Here is a 19,505-nt window from a genome sequence, read left to right as displayed (position 1 = left end):
ACCCCTAGATCATTAAAAAGGAGTTCAACGCAACTTTGTAATTGATCCATTATTTGCTGCATCCTCGAGTTCACAATTTTTTAACCTGTTTGGGGATCTCCTACTGTCTTAAGCCCGGGTAGCATGGTTTGGTAAGCTTTATTGAAAACTCCTTTACACGAATGTCGGAAACAAAGTCTTACACACACAGACTCTTTTTGTTTGATGTTTATCAGCTGTGATTGACTTACGTGTACGAAGTTACAAAGCTACAGACACGTTTAAGACCAAAATACCCAAAAGGCGAGAAAAGATCCGTGGGTGAAAAGCTTAACATGATAAGAACTGAGGAAATTGGTTACTTTTTTCAAGTGCATAAGCCGTGGGCATTTTGAAACCATGAAACTTTTTAATACTGGTGAACTGTTATTGGCAATAACGTATTTGAATAACGCAGCCCAGACATCATGCTCGGCATATATCCGGTGATCCATAATATCTATGGAAAGTTACACTTTAACCTTTTTTTTTTACGAAAACGCATCTATGGGCTTTTTAGCCCTAGTAATGGACATTTTTTATCGAAATTATCTGGTTACCTTGACTTATTCAGACACACACTATATTTACTTAATTTTCCTACTGCACAATAACATCAAAGACGGAAATTTAAAAACCAGTCGAGTAAAAAAGTAACCCATTTTGGGTGGTTTCGCATGATTAACATTCTCACCATGGGTCCGGTTAATAAAGCTGTTGTTGCATCTAGCGTATCTAGCGCACGTAATGAGCTAAACAAAAAGCTCCGAAGCACGTATTTGCAGACATTTTTGCTTACCATTTGTTAAGGGTATTGTAGTTACCCTGCTGAGCTGATGAAAACCATTGATTGGCCTATGGAATTGTGCTAGATCAGTGCAATGCCACTCGCTTAAAATTCAGCTTTCGTCAAGTAACTGAATAGTGTTGAATAAGAGATTGAGGCCAAAAAAAGAAATGCAAATCACTGTCTCTTGCAATTTCTCCCAGATTATTGCCTTACTTTGCAGTCGTGTCCAAGAATGGTGGGCTTTTCGCAATCACATCAAAGAAAATTAAAGATTTAACCAAATGGGATTTTTTTACCGAGTACCGACGACGGTAATTTGAAAGTAGTGGTGCAGATGGAGTTAAAAAGTGCCCGACTAAGTCAAAGTCAGGTCGACGCGAATTTCACTTCTGATACTGACAGATTAGTGTCATGCAGTCTTAAACTGACAGGGAACTGGAGTGCCACAAAGCATCGAAAGGGAATCAGCGACTCCTTATGAATTGCGATTTTATTATCTTTTAATTATTCCATCATTTGTTAACCGCCTTTAGTTTTTGTTTTCTCCATAATGAAATTCACGCCGGACACCACATCAACAAACAACTCAAGCTTCCATTTAGCTTGCGCTTACTGTTTATTGCCACACCGGGATAAGCTGTTGAAACTGTCGTAATTAGAGGCTTATTTGAAATTGCAGTCAAGACGATATAAATCATGTTAAATTGTTTAGTTAGATTTATTACCAAAACTCTCACTGAAAGAGACAAGGCTGAAGTCTCTTTTTCCATGAAACTGCTGACTTGCATTTGACTTCTAGAGCTACCATAAATTATCGCGTCGTAGTCTCTAAGAAGAAATAGGTCCACTTTTAGCTGCTAATACCTATTGTACGTACATGGGTGAGAAAACGCATTGTTGGACAATAAACTACATGAATATAGCATTAAAATTACACATTCCTCATTTGTCGTCTTATTTTCAGGTTCGTTGCAAGCACCCAGTAGTATTTGAATTTCCTGTCACGGTTGAATTTTATTTGCAGCTTAAAATAGCATGACTTTCGAAAGCCTTTTGATCATGTATCAAAGCCGAAAGATCTTGGTTTATCTAAAATCATTTAAACATCTAGGGCTTGGCTAATATTGATATACATAACCAAATTTAATAAACTGGTTCTGTTGATTTATGGAATGGGCTCACGCAAACCATCAACGAGGCTCAAACTCAGAACAAATGATCTCTTAGACGACGATTTCTTCAAAAAAGGATTTTTGGCTGTCTGGTACACGAATTCTAGATATTTGTCTCAGCTCACCATTCATATAATTGTAAGGAAAATCCCGTGATCTTGAGTGCAACAACAATTAAGACTAATTTTTTCCAAAGACCAATCAAATCGTACGAGAAAAATCGCGTGATTATATTAGCAAAAATGTTGAGCGCGCGTATGACGTATCACGAATCACGCGTGTATGCAAATGTTTGCGCCATCCAAGGCTCGCATTGATTGGCTATATGGTAAAGGTAAAGAAAAGTCGCTTTATTTAACGTTGGTAGTTCCTTCAGTTACAAAACTGGTATCAATGGAAGCTGACGGTGCACTCCTAACCCCTGTCAGTGCTCCGTTTTACGGATATTAAAGCTATAGCTACACGGACCAGAGGAAAGTCGAAACAGACGTTGTATTCGCCGCGCACCGGTGGCTCAGTTGGTCGAGCATCGGGCTGTCATGCGGGAGGTCGTGAGTTCGACTCCGGCCGGACCAACACTCAGGGTCTTAAAATAACTGAGGAGAAAGTGCTGCCTTTGTAATTACATCCGCAAATGATTAAGACTTTCAAGTCTTCTCGGATAAGGACTATAAACCGTAGGCCCCGTCTCACAACCTTTCAATGCTCACAACCCAGTGGGACGTAAAAGAACCCACACACTATTCGTAAAGAGTAGGGCATGGAGCTCCCGGTGTTGTGGTCAGGCCTCATTTCATTCATTCAGGTGCTGGGTGAGATCGCTAATGGACTGATAGCGGCTGCCAGCGGCGCCTATATATGCTGATGTCCGATCTCACCCATAGATCCCTTGCTTGTAAAGCGCATTTGAATATATTAATAGAAATGCCCTATATAAATTCACTACCATTACATTATAGTCATCGAGAATCGAACTAGGGATTTCTCGCTCCGAAAGCCGCGCACTAGCCAACTGAGCCACGACTGTTTCCAATGTTGTTCGATGATAATTAACCAATTAGAATGTTTGGTTTGGTCCTTCTTTTTGCCCTGAGTTACCTGTTTACTAAATTGTATCACCTGAAAACACTACTCGACGCCAACCAGAATGGGGAAATTTTTCATGTAGATTATAAAACTCAAACACGACTGTCTGCAAGCGTGACCGTTGTATCAATACTATAAATGTTCGCCAGAGTATTGCAACTTTGATTATTTAACGCAATTCAGAAAAAAATAATAATGAAAAGCAAGTCAAAGATTTTGAATGAAGTTGAGTGGAGTGCCTATGCATGGTTTCACGGATTCGTAGAAACTAATGGCATAACAAGAAAAAGTCACCCACTGCTTAAAATGTTCAAGACTAAAAAAAAAAACTGAGTCAAAAAATCGCACGTAATTCAGTACCTGAACGTCATTTGTTTCAGTCAGTCCGTTAAAACTGCATCGTTGGTGATGGTGATCATGCCATTCTAACTAGAAAGGGAATGAGTTCGATCGAGCTCACACGGGCTCCTGATTCTCACAATTAATGACTGAGTGAACCGAAGCAACGTATATAACTTCAGTCAGATTTTCTACCAAATCTTGCAAAATTAGAATGAAAAGAAAATCTCCACTTTTACTTTTCAGCATGCACATGAAGTAGATAAAAATCCACCTCTACTAGGTTATTCTTGTGAAGGGAAGTCTGTGAAACGGTTCTTACTAGCTCAACTATTCATTTTGAGTTCATATTTGTACGGTTTAAATTAGGTGGAATTTCAAATCAAGCAACAATGATAAAGTCACAACTTTTAATCGGAAATATGAATTCGTACCTTTAAAATGTTCGTAATAGCCAGAGCAGGTGAGATGAGAAAAGCGACGAGGACGGTGAGTGGTGTCCCGAGGTCCGTTCAATTTTCCTCCACGGCTCAGTTATTTAGGACGCACTCAAATTTGCAAATTTATTTTTTTCCTATACTCCTGGGAAGATTTTTAACTTAATTGACAACAACAGCGCTCGACCGAAAATAAACAATTTTAAGACGTGAAATATAAGCACTGGAATTTTGTCAAAGATCGGCATCAATATTAAAACATCAAACGCAGTTTTCTCCTTAGAGCTTAACATTAAGTACTCCTAATATACATAAATGTCAGAATTTAGCTTGAGTTCAGAAGATGTTACATGTTTATAATCTGATAACATGCACCTGTCTTGGATAGTATGGAGAGAGAGTCACACAGTAAATCTAAGAGCTAATTCGATGACATGCTTCAATGGATGCCGCTTATATGAATGAATCATTTTCATTCTCAGAGGTCACGGATGAAATGTGAAAAGGGAAATCTAGTGAAAATCATTACTTATGCGTTGTTATAATTTATCCTGCTACTGCAGTTAACATTCTCAAACCTCTTGTTACTGCAAATACTTCCCACTAACTCGGTCGCGTGTTTCTGCCGACAGCTTAGCAGTTTTCAATCAAAGTCTTTTGACTTCAGTTACTAAGAATCACAGAATGACTCGAATGTCATGATAAAAAAAATGACAACTTTTAGCAGACGTTTAGTTTATCAATTTTGGTAAAATGCAAACTGCCGATTAGTACATATGAATTAGACTTTGTTTATCAGCGGAAATAACTTGCTTCAATTTTCCTTTTTTTTCTGTAGTTCTGAATTCAAGAAATATGTCATTGCCAATTTCAGTTAGATTCCATTCCTAGTTTTAAACCAATACCTCAGTTATAAAAAATAAGCAAAGAAATGAAACACTGTCATTTTACTATTGCAACAGCTATACTAACCTGGCTTCACAATTATCGTATCGTTCATTTGTGTAATGGTTTGTCATAACTTCAGTAAGTTCCAAGTTAGCTTAGCTAGCGGATTTTCTCCGTTTTAAATGAAATTCTGTTCACGTATTGCAAACTTACATTATGTAGTTTTCTCAGCACCAACGCAACGCACATTTTCCTACCAAGGGATCATGGTTTTTGATGTACTTTTGGGCATATCGATTAACTCACGGACCCCACTTTCTCAAAATTTATTTTCATTTAAGTCATAACAAAGACTTGGTAATGCTTCCGGAGATACAAAGTGGACATGATCAAAACTCCTCGCCCGTCCGCACGAGACAGTTGCGAAAGTCTGTTAAAAGAAATGCAACATTTATTGTGCTGCTGGAAGGGATAGGGAAAAAAGCGGGCCAGGAATCCGTCGCTTGTTGATGCTAAAGTTGCCATGAAGAGATCTTTTTCTGATATTTTCTTTACAAAATATTTGAGTACTTATACGCAGTTATAATATCAGCAATTTTCTAACGGAAAGACGATTTCTCGTGCGTTTTCGCTGAACACTGCACTACATTTGCCCATCAATCTGGAAGCGAAATATATGATATTCATATATCACCGTCATAGCTGTTGTAAGTGTCAACTATAATATTCAGATTGCTGTCACGAAATTAGCCAACGTCATCGTGCATCATTTATGGCATTCAGAATGCCTTGTCTTACTTTGCAGATTTATTTATCAAGGTAGTTAACCACACAAAAGTTTGCGGTACCGACCTCAATCATTCTCCGCTAATTAATTCTGACTTTTGCAGGAGGTAAATGATCCTACATTTACCTTTTCATTAATTTAAAATGCCTTCATTTAATTGTATATAACACCCAAATAACATACGGAATTTTAATCTGTTAAATGTCGTGCTTCATGCAAAAGCAACCATTCATTTTTCTATGGATGAAAATATGTCATATAAACATCCTGCTCACCAGTATGGTCACCGTGTGGTCAAAAGTTGTTGCCCAAAATAAATGCACGAGGAACATTCACTGAGCTCTGGCTTCGATACAGTTAAAATCTTTGAAAAAGGCTAGTCATGCCTTTCCCAGGCCAATAAATCCATATCCATTTCCTTTGACCCACAATGTGTTCACTTGTGATGAAGACCGCGATGTTTCAACTGCATACAGCCAGAAGTCGAATGGATATGTTTCGGAATAGGTAATGAATGTATTTCTACAGTGAGGCAAAATGTCCAGTCTGTGGAAGTGACTGAAAGCTAGAGGTATAAGCTAATTGTAGCATGCACTTTCAACATGAGTTCTACGTCGGAAAAATGCATTAACTTAGCATAAAGCACTTGTAAGCAGAATCTTAAACAAAGATCCTATTGTTTCTCACTGAGTGACGTTGGCTCACAATTTTTTAAGCGAAGAGAAAAAAAAGAACACAGTACTATTCGCGATCCTTGCACTCAGTTTTACAGTCTTAACTAACCTGTTGCGTTTACGTTTTGTGCGTACGTAGTTGCTCATCAATATGGCTTTGCGCTTGAACAAAGCTGTCGATTTTTTTGCGTTCGAATAGGCAGTTCATACGCGGTAAAGGTTACCTTCTGCAAAATATGTCTTAAAGCCCAGGAACATGGCTTGTAAGAGTCTTGTTTTATAATGTTTTCTCCTAATTACTGTATACTGAGAACATGAGAACTTGTACTATACGCAGAGCTAAACAGAAAACAAACCATTTTCAATTTAGATTCTTAGACAATCACAGTTCGTAGAATACAAAATGTATTAGATGTCACAACAAAATCTTAAAAAAACGTTTTATTTGATTGAAGGGTAATACTTGATTGATTGAGATTATTCCTTAGCGAGTCAGTTTGAGTGACAATGATGGCAAGCATAAGTTTTATTGCGGAAAACAAACTGACAAGAGTATGAATGACACTGGAAAATTAATAGAATGACGTTTATAAGTTGATCGACTTCTGTTTACAGTTTACTTTAGTAGTACCAGTACGGTCAGCTTTTTGTTGACACGTTTACCTCTAAATAGGGTGCAGAGGTTTAGGAACGTAAACCCAACAAGAAACGTATACAGAATTAACATGTGTATTTCTCGCATGTTACACTTGATCTATTGCTACACAAGCCAGACGACACACAGTTAAACCGTTTTGTTGATAAAAAAATTGTTGCATATCTTGTTCAACAAATGAAGTTGTACGAAAATAGAGACAGGTTCTATTCCGTTCATTAAGTCGTCAACACTTGGACAGCGTTAATCAAACCTTTTTCTTTCACAAGAAGCATTTGTTTATCGACCATTGTTGCACGATGTGAATCGTGTGACATAAGCTTAAGAGATTAACGAACGATGAAACTGAACTACACCGGAACCAGTGAAAAATATGTGTACGAATTTTCAACTCGCTACTTTTTGCCCCAATTTCGTGTTAGTTAAGCTTTTCTCTGGTAAGTACGAATCGAAGAGAAGGCGTTTTGTGTAATTTGAATTGAATAGACACTTCTACTCGTAATGAAATGCAAGTGAAAGTCAGTATTATAATCGTCAGCGCACACCTTAATCATCGTGGTGGTCTGAACACGAAATGAACACGGCCATTACAGGTCATTGACTTACAAGTGATGTCGACCGCCGCCCGGTTAGCACCTACTCAAGGGATGTAAAGGCGCCAGCGTACAGCGCAGAAGCCGATCCCGAAGGACTAACAGAGAAGATAGGTGATGCTTTTGAAATAATGTCTGCACCTGGTCAGACTTTCTAGTCTGGTCTTCTCGGGATGAGCCAAAGGCCCCCTAACACCGAAATTATGTGGGATGTAAAAGAACTCCGGCCTCGAACTGTTCAAAAAGAGAAGAAAAAAAATTAGCCGTTCTGTCGGCCTGTCAATTGCTCTTTAAAGGATACCTGTTAATCCTTGTGGATATTCAGAATAATTAGAAAAACTGCTTGCCGACTGCTCTTACGAGCAGTCTCGCGAGACCCCTCTTAGAAATTGTCGTTGATTGCGTCAGTTAAATATTGTATCAATAGGAGAAAATATAGACAATTATTATCGTTACCAAGGCGTCCATATGCACTGCATCAGATTGTTCTTCTTATGATGGACAAAAATCTCATGCGTTTTTAAACGATTTAACCCCTAAGAACAGTTCGATACAAGTGTCGATGTTACCTTAGTTTTGAATGGACAGAATTTCTTCAGTTGTACCAATAAGCGAACCGGAACGAGGAGCCAAAACATCCTAGAGCGAAAGCGACATGATAAACATCGACCACATGTGTTAAATGTCATGTGAATTTCCTATTTTTCTGGGCAACACTAGTTTAAGCCGTTATGCCAAAACACGATTTATGCCTAATGAGACACAGGTGTACGCTTGGAGTAAAAATCGTACGTGAGGACATTTTTTTTTCGTATCGTACAAAGTTGATTTCGATTATTCAAGTGTCAACACTCGTGATCCTCTTGTGAACGGATATCGTGATAACAAACAGGCCTACGTTTATGCAGTTTGTTTCATGAAAGGATGATGGCTTCTGTTTATCTGGTTACTTCCCAGTATAAGAAAGATCTTCCATTTTCCAACCATTGATTTATAATTCTAAGTTACGTGAAAGTTTTGACTGTTTGTTTTCTAGTTCTAAGTAGCGGTCATGTTCAACTCGTCAACAGTAATTTCACTCGCCCGGATTGAAAAAACATTAGTCAATGAATGGTACTTGAAATAATACGAGAGGACAAAACAGTTGTTTACCATTTGTTACAAGCCAAAAATATACGAAAGATAAAGGTCGCTTATACGATTTGCCTGTTCGCTGGTTATCAGAGGAGACAAATCACACTAAAACAAATATTTAGATTACTTCCAAACACCATTTAATGAGAATATTTTTACAATAATTTCTGGTTCAACCAGCACAACTACAAATTATTCCATAGAAAAAGAAAAACCATAGACCAACCCCTCTAACAGAGCCATGTAAAGTACAGTGGTTCACTAGATTAATTCTTGGCTGTACTGAAGCTTTGTGAATTTAACGAACCTTCGTCACAGATTGTTTCTAACCTTGGCGTCTCCCCGAACGATAAGACTGGAGCTTAAAATGAGCAACAGTAGGACACTCACCCCCCCCCCCCCTTCCCCCCACCCCTACCAAAGGTAAGATTGGTTAAACGAACAGCACTTCCTTGCTACTTTTTCGATTCAAGAAAGAAAACAACAGCAACTATAACATTTGGCTGCTTCCTTCATAGCAACAGTCGAGAACTACTAAGACCACTTTGAGGACTGTTATAGTGCCGGCATCTCGATGAACCAAATTTATGATCACAATTTTGTTGAGATGCTCCCGACAATGCTTGAAATGTTCCATTTTTCGACCGGTGATCGATTTTGTTTAACACTCACGTGTTCACTAAATTTACTAAACACGATTTTAATTTATTACGTGGATTTATCTCATTTTACCTTTTTTCCCGTAGCTACAGTTTTCAAAACCTGCTGTAGTACTCACCCTACACTTTTGAGCCGTGCACCATTTGCATAAATCCTTTTTTGGTTATGAAAGTTCTATAATCAGGCAGCAGTAGTTATACGACTTCGAGCCATGTTAACAATGATAACATGCAGAACATGACATTTCCACTTCTGTAGTAGGTTGCTCGACCTGTGTGAGCCATGTGTTGAATTTATCTCAGATTTTAATAGCAAGCGCTTCTGCATCAAGTGTTTCATTGTTCGGAACTTGTTTGTCTGACACTATCATCTGTGACTTGATGTTTGTGGTTTCTTAAGAAAGGAACCGCTTTCACCCCCGTGTAGTCGCCTGTGACCTATTTCTTGCGTTAAAACTGGGTGAAGGTGTTAAAGATGGTCACATGTTCCGTTCTCGGCGTTGAACATTTTCCGGCTGTCAACAATATGAACATCAAGAATAGAAATAGGTGCTTGTCTGCTTGTTTTGCTCTTCACTCAAGATTTACCGAGTTGTTTTTGTAAACTTCCTAAATTAAATAGGTTGTTTCCTACAGACTAAAAAGGAACATTAACGATCCTGATCTTGACTTGATTGATAGTCAGCATTGCCGACAAAATTAAAAGCGGAATTCTCGAAATTCTAAATGAAGACTGCAGCAAGCGCTGAAAATTTTACTTCCATTGGATACATAGTACTTAAGATTGACCAAAAACGTTGTGGGTGGAAAGTCAGACTTTTGGGATGAAAAAAGTGTCGAAAATGTTTTAATGTTGCTATGGTAACGGAATTATTCTGAAATGTCTCGCAGTAACTATTTCTGACTTGACTGATGGTCACTGTCTGCGACTATTCATGTTTCCTGAACTTTCAGTCTTTCAGAAAATGAACCGGAAACGTAGATTGTTCACTTGATGGCTCAAAGTTGAGATATTTGAATGATCATTCCCAAACGAGAATGAACTGAACACTAAAGCAATATAACAAAAGAAATATAACAAAAACATTTGAGCGTTGATATGAATATTAATTTTTCAGTTCTTTCGTATGACATTTTAAAAATGAGTGATATACCTCTACAAACCTGTGACATACGAGGTATAGAAGTAATGCAGGCTTTCAAACGAGTGAAATCACTATGACCAACAACGCTATGCGAAATGCAGTGACTGCGGTTAGCCATATATTGAATATTATTGACTTTGCACGATTCGTCACCTCCCTCTTACTTTTCAATTTAGTTTAACTTCCGTCACAAACCAATAATACTATTAAAGTAAAATTACTATTAAAGTCGTCAGTGTCTTTTCTTGTTGGTAATAGCTGCAATTTTTCTACGTTAACTACATCCCATTGACAATTTTAATGGTTTAATTTTGATGTAATCTCTATTTTCAGTTCTCGCTTTATCATCCTGAACCACGTATAAGATGGTTTTCACGGTCCAAGTGCATCAACGGCTCGGACATAATGAAAAAAGAAATGATGTCATCACAACAAGATTCGCATTAATCACGTGGAAGGCCGACTGATATATAAACTGTTAGGTAATTTGCCAGATAAAAGGTTGGAGTACACAACAAGTAGCCAAAATTGGTGGCAATCACAGAAGCCCGTTGAGCTTAAGAAGGTAATACGCCGCATTCATTTTTATCATTTAGTCGTGCTACTACTTTAAGTTAAAAGAAACTTTGTGTTACCCGCAGTAGCGTAAAAATTTGGTCTTTCGGACCAATGAACACAATGAAAACGAAATAATGTCTTGTTTCTTCAAGAATCGATGACTACTGTGATTACGAAAAATTGATTGATAGTTAAACAATTAAGCTGGAATCTTGTTTTTGCTCATTCGCCAACCACAAACCGGTTTGTGAGTTTGGTATGCTGCATCGAGCAGAAAATTTTGAAGTCATAAAAACGCAACAACGTGAATGACTACATCACGTGCCTTTAAATCTTCTTACCATCATTGTACTTTGAATTCTAAATTAAGCCTAGTTTTCATATGTCGGGAAAATCCCAGACGATCGGGAATTTCGCATTTTCCCGACCGTCCCAGATTTTGCCGACTAATGAAAACCTTCAACCGTAGACATTAATCTGGGATGGTCGGGGACGAATCGGGAAAATAGAAAGCGTTTCTATTTCCCGACGCGTCCCAGATTTTTGCGATCGTCGGCGATGATTCCCGACATATGAAAACTCAAATTTGTACTGTGGGAGACGTCGGCGATGGTTTTAGCTCGTTACCAATCCTCTAGATTGCAAATTGCAAGGTTTGGCGTACTTTCCATTTATCTGAGACAAGAGTCTGGCGATTTTCAGATGTGTCGGCAAAATCTGGGACGGTCGGGAAACTGCGAAATCCCCGATCGTCTGGGATTTTCCCGACATATGAAAACTAGGCTTAAACAAAACAGTCGTGCATCGATCCACCTTGGGGCAAAATGCATAATAAAAAATTAAAACTAAAACTGAAACTTATGACTGTCACCTGTTGTAAAGGGACTGCGATTATGCATCTCTAAGCAATTTTCTTATTCAATTTCCTCGCTGTGTTGAAGGAACGTTAAATGTAAGTTTACATAATGTTACGCCAGATGTCTCGTGTGTTCACTCTTGACAATCGCTGTCACGCGACAATTGTTCCCAACCTGTGCGCATCTTTGTCAGTTTCTGCTTTCCAGTGTGCATAATTCCGACTTTCTCTACAGGTAAAAAAAAAACCTCAAACTATCAGACGTTTCATCACTAACGTAGGCGAAGTTCATTTTCGAAGAACAGAATTTTGCTGCATCTCTTGACTGACGGAATCGGCAAACATGGCCAAGCGATGTAGGTCAAACCTTCAGTGTGGACTTTGGCAAATGAAGGACTCTCATAAGAAACCGTTTAAAATTGTCGTTTTTGGCGGAGCTGGAGTTGGAAAATCTGGTGAGTCGAGGAAATAAATATGCGGGCTGAATACTGTTTGCGGCTATTGTTTAATGTCGATTTCTGTTAAAGTGTTATTTAAAATGAATGTTGGTGGTGTATACCATAACACCCCTACCCACACCGGAGTATGACTGTAGGGAATGTGATAATTATTTGTTATTTCTCAAAGGGGAGGCAAGTCACAAAAACAAGAAAGAAAATGATATCAGTATCACACAGAGCAATATTATCCCGATAATGAACATGCTTCTCCGCGTATTTTTTATGTGCAGATAGTATTTTTGTCTCTACAAAAGAGGAAACAGAATGTGGATTTTCGAACTGCTCTTTAGACTGAGTACATTTCCGGCCATGACGGTTACTCGGCTATTTTCGATAAACTAGAAAGACAATTGATCAAAGCAGGAAATAAAGCCTTTTTTGTGAAAGAGGTGCATTTTGTAATATTGTGAAATAACGCTTAATGGTAAAAAAAAGCGTAAATTTGATTTTTTAAAACAACCTTCAACAAACTTGTTCAGGCAGACATCCTATGTGTATATTGCGCGCCCTAGGGAATCCCAGAGTGACAAAAAGCCTTCCCTGTCACCATCTGATTGACAGGTAACAACAGTCACGATACATATTTATCACATTTTTATCTCAAATGGCCACGTAGCTGAGGCATGCTGGTAATCTCGCATTATGATAAAAAATACAGTGTGATCTCCTTTTCGTCTTTCTCAAGGAACACAGAGGAATCAAACTCGCGTGTTTAAACATTATATCATGTGGATTGCTCCGTGCTGTGCTAGACGTGGTAACCTCTAGAACATATGGCATCTAATTTCTAACGCCCTTTAGCTGCAACGCCCCCTGAGCTGCAACGTATTGACAAGCACTTTCGAGCATACTTAAACTTTTCAAAGAAGCTCTATCGTTGTGCTTAGCCACTTTGCTAAAGAAGGTAAAAGTAGTTAATTGCCAAAAAAAGAAAATTCGCATAGAAGATAATTTAACTGTACCATTGAAACTAAAATTTAAAACAAATCAGTTTTTAAATAGCATAAATTTTCTACATAATTTCCCGCATCAAAGAAAAAGAGGAGCATCTCCCTTCACTTCGGGTGCTCGGGTGCCCTTAGGGTTTGTTTTAAGAAGCACGCGAAATACTTTTCTCTTTTCTTTCCAAACTTTGTATTTCTTTCAATGAAACGGTTTGCAAAATTCTCAACTCATGTTCGTCCTGTACCAATGAGAACTATGAATGTTGTAAATCGGCAGTTTGGAAGTCGTTTTCATTTGAAAAATTCGGTGCAGAAAGAATAAAGTGAATTGATCTTTTACTTTGGAGAAATTTTAAGGACCTTCATCAAATGGCCAGTTCCCTTAAATCCAATTTATTTTTGCCGGCAGACATACAAATAAATTGATGTCTCTCAATTCGAAGAAGGATACTTGTGACTTGAAATGCTGTGGGATGAGAAATATAGGCTTATATGTAATGACCCGAGTCCATGACATTTAATGTCCTCAGTTAATTAACGGCCTCGGGTAAACTGTTTCTTGGAAGCGCGAATAGCGAAAATATCAAACCTTTCCTACAATTACTTATTTTTTCACGTCAATTTAAGTACTGTGCCTACCGTTTATGCCAAGGTTGTGTCGTAGTCTGAATAAATGTTGTTTTTAACAGTAATGTGCAAGTTAAAAACCCGGAGAACGTTAGAAACTCACCAATGGGTTTGGCTTGACGTTCCATCACAATGTAAATGTTTTGAGTTCTCATCACGATGTAGAGTTGCTGGGGTTGGACCGAATTTTGGTTTAGTTGACGGTGTTAATCAGCTTTGGCTGCTGATTGCTTGGCGATTGTAACAAATGCTGCCAAAAATAACCGTAACAAATTATTCACGATAGGCAGTTCAAATACTGCTTGAACAAAAGGCCTTTGAATTTTACTTAAATACCCTTGTGATAAGTGTGGCATCTCAAGATTTAGTCGATACTGACGGCGTCGAAAAGTGATTTACTAAGAAAATAGCTGACTGAAGCAATCTTCCCAAAGCTGTAAATTTGCATAGACCCCAAAAAGGCAGGTTTTTAAGATTAGAGCGCTTTACCTGTTGATTTTCCGCTCATCTGCACTTCACAATTCTTGCTATCTCTCCAATCAACTTCCTAAAACTCGCGTACGTGCCATTCAAAGCAATGCTTAAATTAAAAAACCTTGGTATCTTGCGGTATGACTTTTTCAATCAGCGGGGCGGTTATCACGCGTTCTGAGATCGAATTGCTTGGTTAACCGCGGCTGAGCCAGAGAACGAATTAAACAGCAAGCATCAGTTTAGCTGGATTACATGTCACTCGATCAAGCATCGTTGTTGTTTATTAGAAGCAAGTTGATTTGCTGATTTTTTAAAATAATTACGCGGTTTGATTGTTTTAATTTTGCTACATGACCATTCAAATTTCGAACTGAAATGATGGACAAATGTAATAGTTTCTTTTGCTGCTATTTTCCCCCGGAAACATGTAAAGGAAAATAGATTAAACACATTTGAACCCCTGAGGGTACCCGGTGTGTCAAGGCACTACAATTTCCGCATATACGTCGCCTGTCTTTTTGTTTCCTAAATTAAAGAATCCGCAAATCCGCTTAATATGCAATGTGCCAAGAATAACTTTTCTCATATTCAAAAATGTGTCACATACCATTTCATAAAATATCAAGAAACATACCTTTACAGAAAAGGTTGCATTAGGGAGTTTTTGGAGTTTTCCAGCGGATATTTTGGCAGCAGAATTTTTGCATCGAATTTTTTGGTGTACAGGATTTCCTGTTATATAGCTCCTCAACATCACCACGAGAAGCCTTGTTCGACCAGAACATACTGACCCAGGTCACCACGCCTGGTTCTCTGAGTAATCTAAAATTATTAATTTGGTTTATACATAATCGTTCGCTTAACTCTTGACCATGGCAATCAACATCATCATCATGACATTAGCATATCCTAAAGTAAAATGGTTGCGGGATTGTGCAACGTCAGGTATAAGAATTTAAAAAAAAACTAGGTTCACTACTTACTACGACGTAAAAATACTGAGTACAGGAAATTGAACTGAGACAGGGAATAAACTAAATTGGCCTTGAAAGGAAGAAAAAGAACTTTAAAAAAATCTTTATTATTTACGGATGTACTGGGAACTTACGTTCAAGCGGGGTATGTTTTCACAGGGACTAATAACTTATTAATCTAATTAAATTTAAAATAAATTGACGTATTAAGTTGTAGGTGTAAACGTTGTCGGTCAAAGCGGGTGTCAAGTTGAACACTTTTTGACCTACTGTAGGTCAAATTTTACCTGGTGAATGGTCTAGAATCATCGTGTTACAAGATCGAAGATTATACCGCATCCCCCTCCCCCCAATTCAATGTTGAGCCAGGATTTTCCGGGCAACTGCTAGTAGTTGTGAAAATCAACATTGGAGGAGAGGGAAACAGGGATGGGTGTTCCAACAAATGTGACGAGTTTTGTAGGTTGATTATGCACTTTTGCTACCTTATTTAAAGCAGCTATCAACCCCACAAAAAGGACTGAAAAAAACACGCCTTTAGACATTATCTTACACATCTTCTTAATGTTTCATATCATCTCATCGGTTGCTGTATTCATACATTCATCCCGATTTAGTCTTAACATTGCAACATAGTAAAGGAACAAAGAACTGTACCATACACTTGCCGGTACTCGAACTCGGACCTTCCAGGGCCCCGTTTCTCGAAAGTCCCGAAAACTTTTCGGGTCCGAAAAGCCACTTGTGAAACTGCCAACCGCTTATTTTGGAGGGCCGATCTTTTAACATGTTTTCAAGCTAACTAAAAGAAACATGTCCGTAAAGTTTGACAACTTAAATCCTCTCCGTTTTTGAGATACAAAGAGAATTGTGACACCCGAAAATGGCCCGTAAGGTTTCGGGACTTTCGAGAAACGGGCCCCTGCAGATCCATAGTCCGGTGTCTTCACAACTGCTCTACAACGACGAACATGCTCGTTCTAACTCAGTGCTTTTTCATTATTTACTCTCGTATAATAAGTCAATTGATATCCATGTATAAACCTAATCCTAACCCGACTATAATTTTTCTCTAGGCTTAATTTAGGCTCCAAAAGAGGTTTTTCAGTTCATCTAAGTGCGTATTCAACCTGGGTAAAATGAGGATTACCAAATTTAACCTACAATACTGTAGGCAAAAACGGATTCAAACTGATACCGGTTTTTACCAGCAACATAAACACAGAGAATGTGTCGAAAGAAGAAACATTTTGAAGATACTGTAGCCTGTTTATCTGATCCAAACAAATCTCAATGCCATATTAAGACTCCCGAAAAGAATAGGAAAAGGTGGAACGTCTCTTTTGACGACTAGAAGCAATAGGTGTCCGCAAACATCAAAGGACCGAACGTCTAACGTAGGGTGTTCTGGTGGGCAGCTTAACATGGAATATTATTGTCTATCAGTACCTATGTATACCACACATTGGAATAAAAATTGGTCAAACGTTGGAACAAAGAACTGATCATTGATCATTAATGTAACATAAGGGCCGAATGTGTATAGCTTTGACAACTTGTTGTTGGTTGTTAAAGAGTGTATGCTTACAAATATACCTCAGTTGCCAATAGCAGGTTTCAGGGATTGTGGAGTCCTTCTCAAATCCTTAATCCTACCAAGTCAAATTAGCTGTGAGTTCCTCGTGGAACGTAAAGTAGGACTACATCTTCGATAAGGATGCGTTACTTGATTCAGTTCAAATGTTTGAGGTTTTCATCAACGAAGAGAGACTATAGAGCATAATTAACTGTTGAGATAAGATTAAAATAAAGACGTCTAATCTGCTTTATCACCTTTGTTTATAAATGTTTAAGACGTGTAATGACATACTGTCTGACTGTGCAATTTTTCCGCTTCCAAAGAGTGCCAATTGCTTGACTTTATTAAGAGTTAAAAGTTTACTTCCTTTTTGTACTTAAAAAGTCTAAGCCAGCTTTATTTTACCAGTTATTTCGGGAAAAATTATGACATTGTTCAGCCACGGTATCGGTGAAGTTTCAGGTCCATATGATCTGAACGCCCTTTAACACTTTTAAAATATATCGTGGTATAATGGCCAATGCAATGCATTAAACCTGTTTCCTAAAGTAAGCACTGGAGTGCCTCAGTAGCATACTTTATTCTCGGTATAAGGTTCCCATTTGGTTGTTTCAGGAATTTTGTTGTTATTTGCTACTTGGAGTGAAAATGTGGGACAGAGTGGAAAACATTTCACCTTTTGATCTTATCTAAGAGAACGCGAAGCACTTCAATTAAAAGTTAATGACCTATTGGTCCAAGGTGTTCCTCAGTCGAGAACCTCCGCTTCCGTCCCTCCGTCCTTCAGAGCCGTGCATAAACGTGTCCTTCTGATACTCTTTGAAACGTCGCAACCTCAGGAATCAAATGTGTTTGAAATAAAATGTGTAAATCAATTTTAATGCTTATATTTATTTATCTTCCTTCATTCCCTTCAAAGCACTGACCATTCGATACGTCTTCCAAGAGTTCTCGAAGGCCTACGACCCCACGATAGGTAAGTTACATAGCGGGTTTGAATTGAAGTTTGTTTCCCATTTCTTAGTAAGCTTAAGTTCTAAACAATTTTAATAAGCCATTTTAGCAATTTTAAAGGTTTCCCTTTGATCTTGCTGCGTGTATTGTGTTACAAGCGGCGTCAAAGTCTTGTGCGTGTTATCAACGTTGGGGGCTGGTTATCTTTACGTCTGTTTTTTATCTGCTGAGGAGTAATGAATACTTTTATTTGTATTGCACTTTAATGAACTATCAAACCAAACATATCAAATTTTATGAAAAGTTATCTAAAAGCGAGAGAGAAATTGTTTTCCCCTACATTCGAGCAAATAAAATGAAATGATGTTTTTTGGGGATTGTTTTTCTTTAGCAAGGTCTTTGTGTTCAATTTTGGATCAAAGAGTCGCCTATTTTGTTGTTGTACACCCAGGCATGCTTTTCCAGTTGATTTAGTTGGTCCTGCCATTGTTAGGAAATGACCCAGCGCATGAACGGCAAGCGTTCACAGGAGAATCAGCTGGGCTCGTGAGAAGACACGACATTTCGTTCGGCAAAAAAGTGATTTTCCGTCGGAGAACGATCTATTCAACGGTTTATTTCCTTCTTAGTAACCAAACGTCATCCTCTTGCAGGGGTTAAGTCCCTGTTGTAATGATCTTCGTCTCGTACGGTTCATTTTAGTCGATGTTATTATTATTTCGAATCTCTCTGATATCATATTTGTAAACTTTTACAGAGGAGAACTACCACACCTCTATTGAAGTAGACGGCAGTCCCGTGAAAGTTGAAGTTATAGATACGGCTGGGAATGTAAGTAACCTTAAGATCTACGACAGCGACGAAAAGCGCTCTTCAAAGACTTTTTGTACATGGTTGAGTTGGTGGAGAACAGGAAAAGAATCGTGTGACTTCCCTATTTTAGCTGCCGATATTTAAAAACAAGTATTTTTGCTTAAGGTACGACTGCTCTTATCAGAGCTCTGAATTGGTTCCCACCCGCATTTGATGCAGTGTTTCAGTTGACTGTCTTTTCGAGTTGTTTCAGCTGTTTATTTGACTGAAAATTAGTCGCTTCATTTTCTGTTTTGGATTCCTAACCACTCCACCATGCCATAATTCAAGAAACTGCTTTTTCTCCCTCCTTCCACTACTAGCCCATGTGATACGTAGTCTCACTGAGTTTTGTTATAGGATGTGTTCCGTCGGATGCGGGAGCAATATATAGAAACTGGTGACGGCTTCTTGCTGGTTTATTCAGTTATTGATCCTTGCAGCATCACTTCACTCACAAATATCCAAGAACAAATCCTTAGTGTCAAGGGACAAAAAGACAAGATTGTTCCTGAAATTCCCTTGGTCTTGGTAGGGAACAAAGTAAGGAATCTCTCAGTGTTTTTTTTAAATGAAGTTATCTATTTATGTATGTCTATGTAAATGTTACAGGTTGAAATTAAATTCAGGTCCATTTAAATCAAACTGGGTGGACATAAATCAAACTAGATAAATTTTAATCAATCTAGGTGAATTTAATTAACCTAGGTTATTTATCGACTGTTTGGAAAGGGATTTCTTTAGGGGGTGTAGTTGAAAAAAAGAGGCACGGGTTTTTTTTGGGGGGGAGGGTGGGGGAGGTTCTTATCT

General features: G+C 38.3%; 2 protein-coding genes across 5 annotated transcripts in view; one reads left to right on the top strand and one right to left on the bottom strand.

The window, feature by feature from the left end:
- Positions 1-14,598, bottom strand: part of LOC138019535 (neuropeptide FF receptor 1-like) — a 35,469-nt gene extending 20,871 nt beyond the window's left edge. The window contains exons 1-2 of one of the 4 annotated variants that reach the window (XM_068866412.1): positions 14,352-14,598; positions 13,966-14,112 (exon numbers count right to left, since the gene is read on the bottom strand). The gene's annotated coding sequence lies outside the window, so the exon portion shown is untranslated. Of the gene's footprint in view, positions 1-5,792; positions 6,147-8,008; positions 8,137-9,351; positions 9,473-13,965; positions 14,113-14,351 lie in introns of those variants that run through there. The other 3 variants (XM_068866427.1, XM_068866404.1, XM_068866397.1) reach the window with 3 other exon arrangements.
- The window catches only part of LOC138019597 (ras-related protein Rap-2b-like), a 13,600-nt gene continuing 4,885 nt past the window's right edge, over positions 10,791-19,505 (top strand). Inside the window, exons 1-5 of the mRNA XM_068866460.1 lie at positions 10,791-10,942; positions 12,027-12,246; positions 17,809-17,865; positions 18,601-18,674; positions 19,056-19,238. Coding sequence (XP_068722561.1) covers positions 12,135-12,246; positions 17,809-17,865; positions 18,601-18,674; positions 19,056-19,238 — 426 coding nt within the window. The 5' untranslated portion in view covers positions 10,791-10,942; positions 12,027-12,134. The remainder of the gene's footprint in view (positions 10,943-12,026; positions 12,247-17,808; positions 17,866-18,600; positions 18,675-19,055; positions 19,239-19,505) is intronic.

Source organism: Montipora capricornis, chromosome 2 (genome assembly GCF_036669925.1).
Source record: "Montipora capricornis isolate CH-2021 chromosome 2, ASM3666992v2, whole genome shotgun sequence".
NCBI lineage: Eukaryota > Metazoa > Cnidaria > Anthozoa > Scleractinia > Acroporidae > Montipora > Montipora capricornis.
This window is presented reverse-complemented; position numbering and strand designations above follow the sequence as displayed.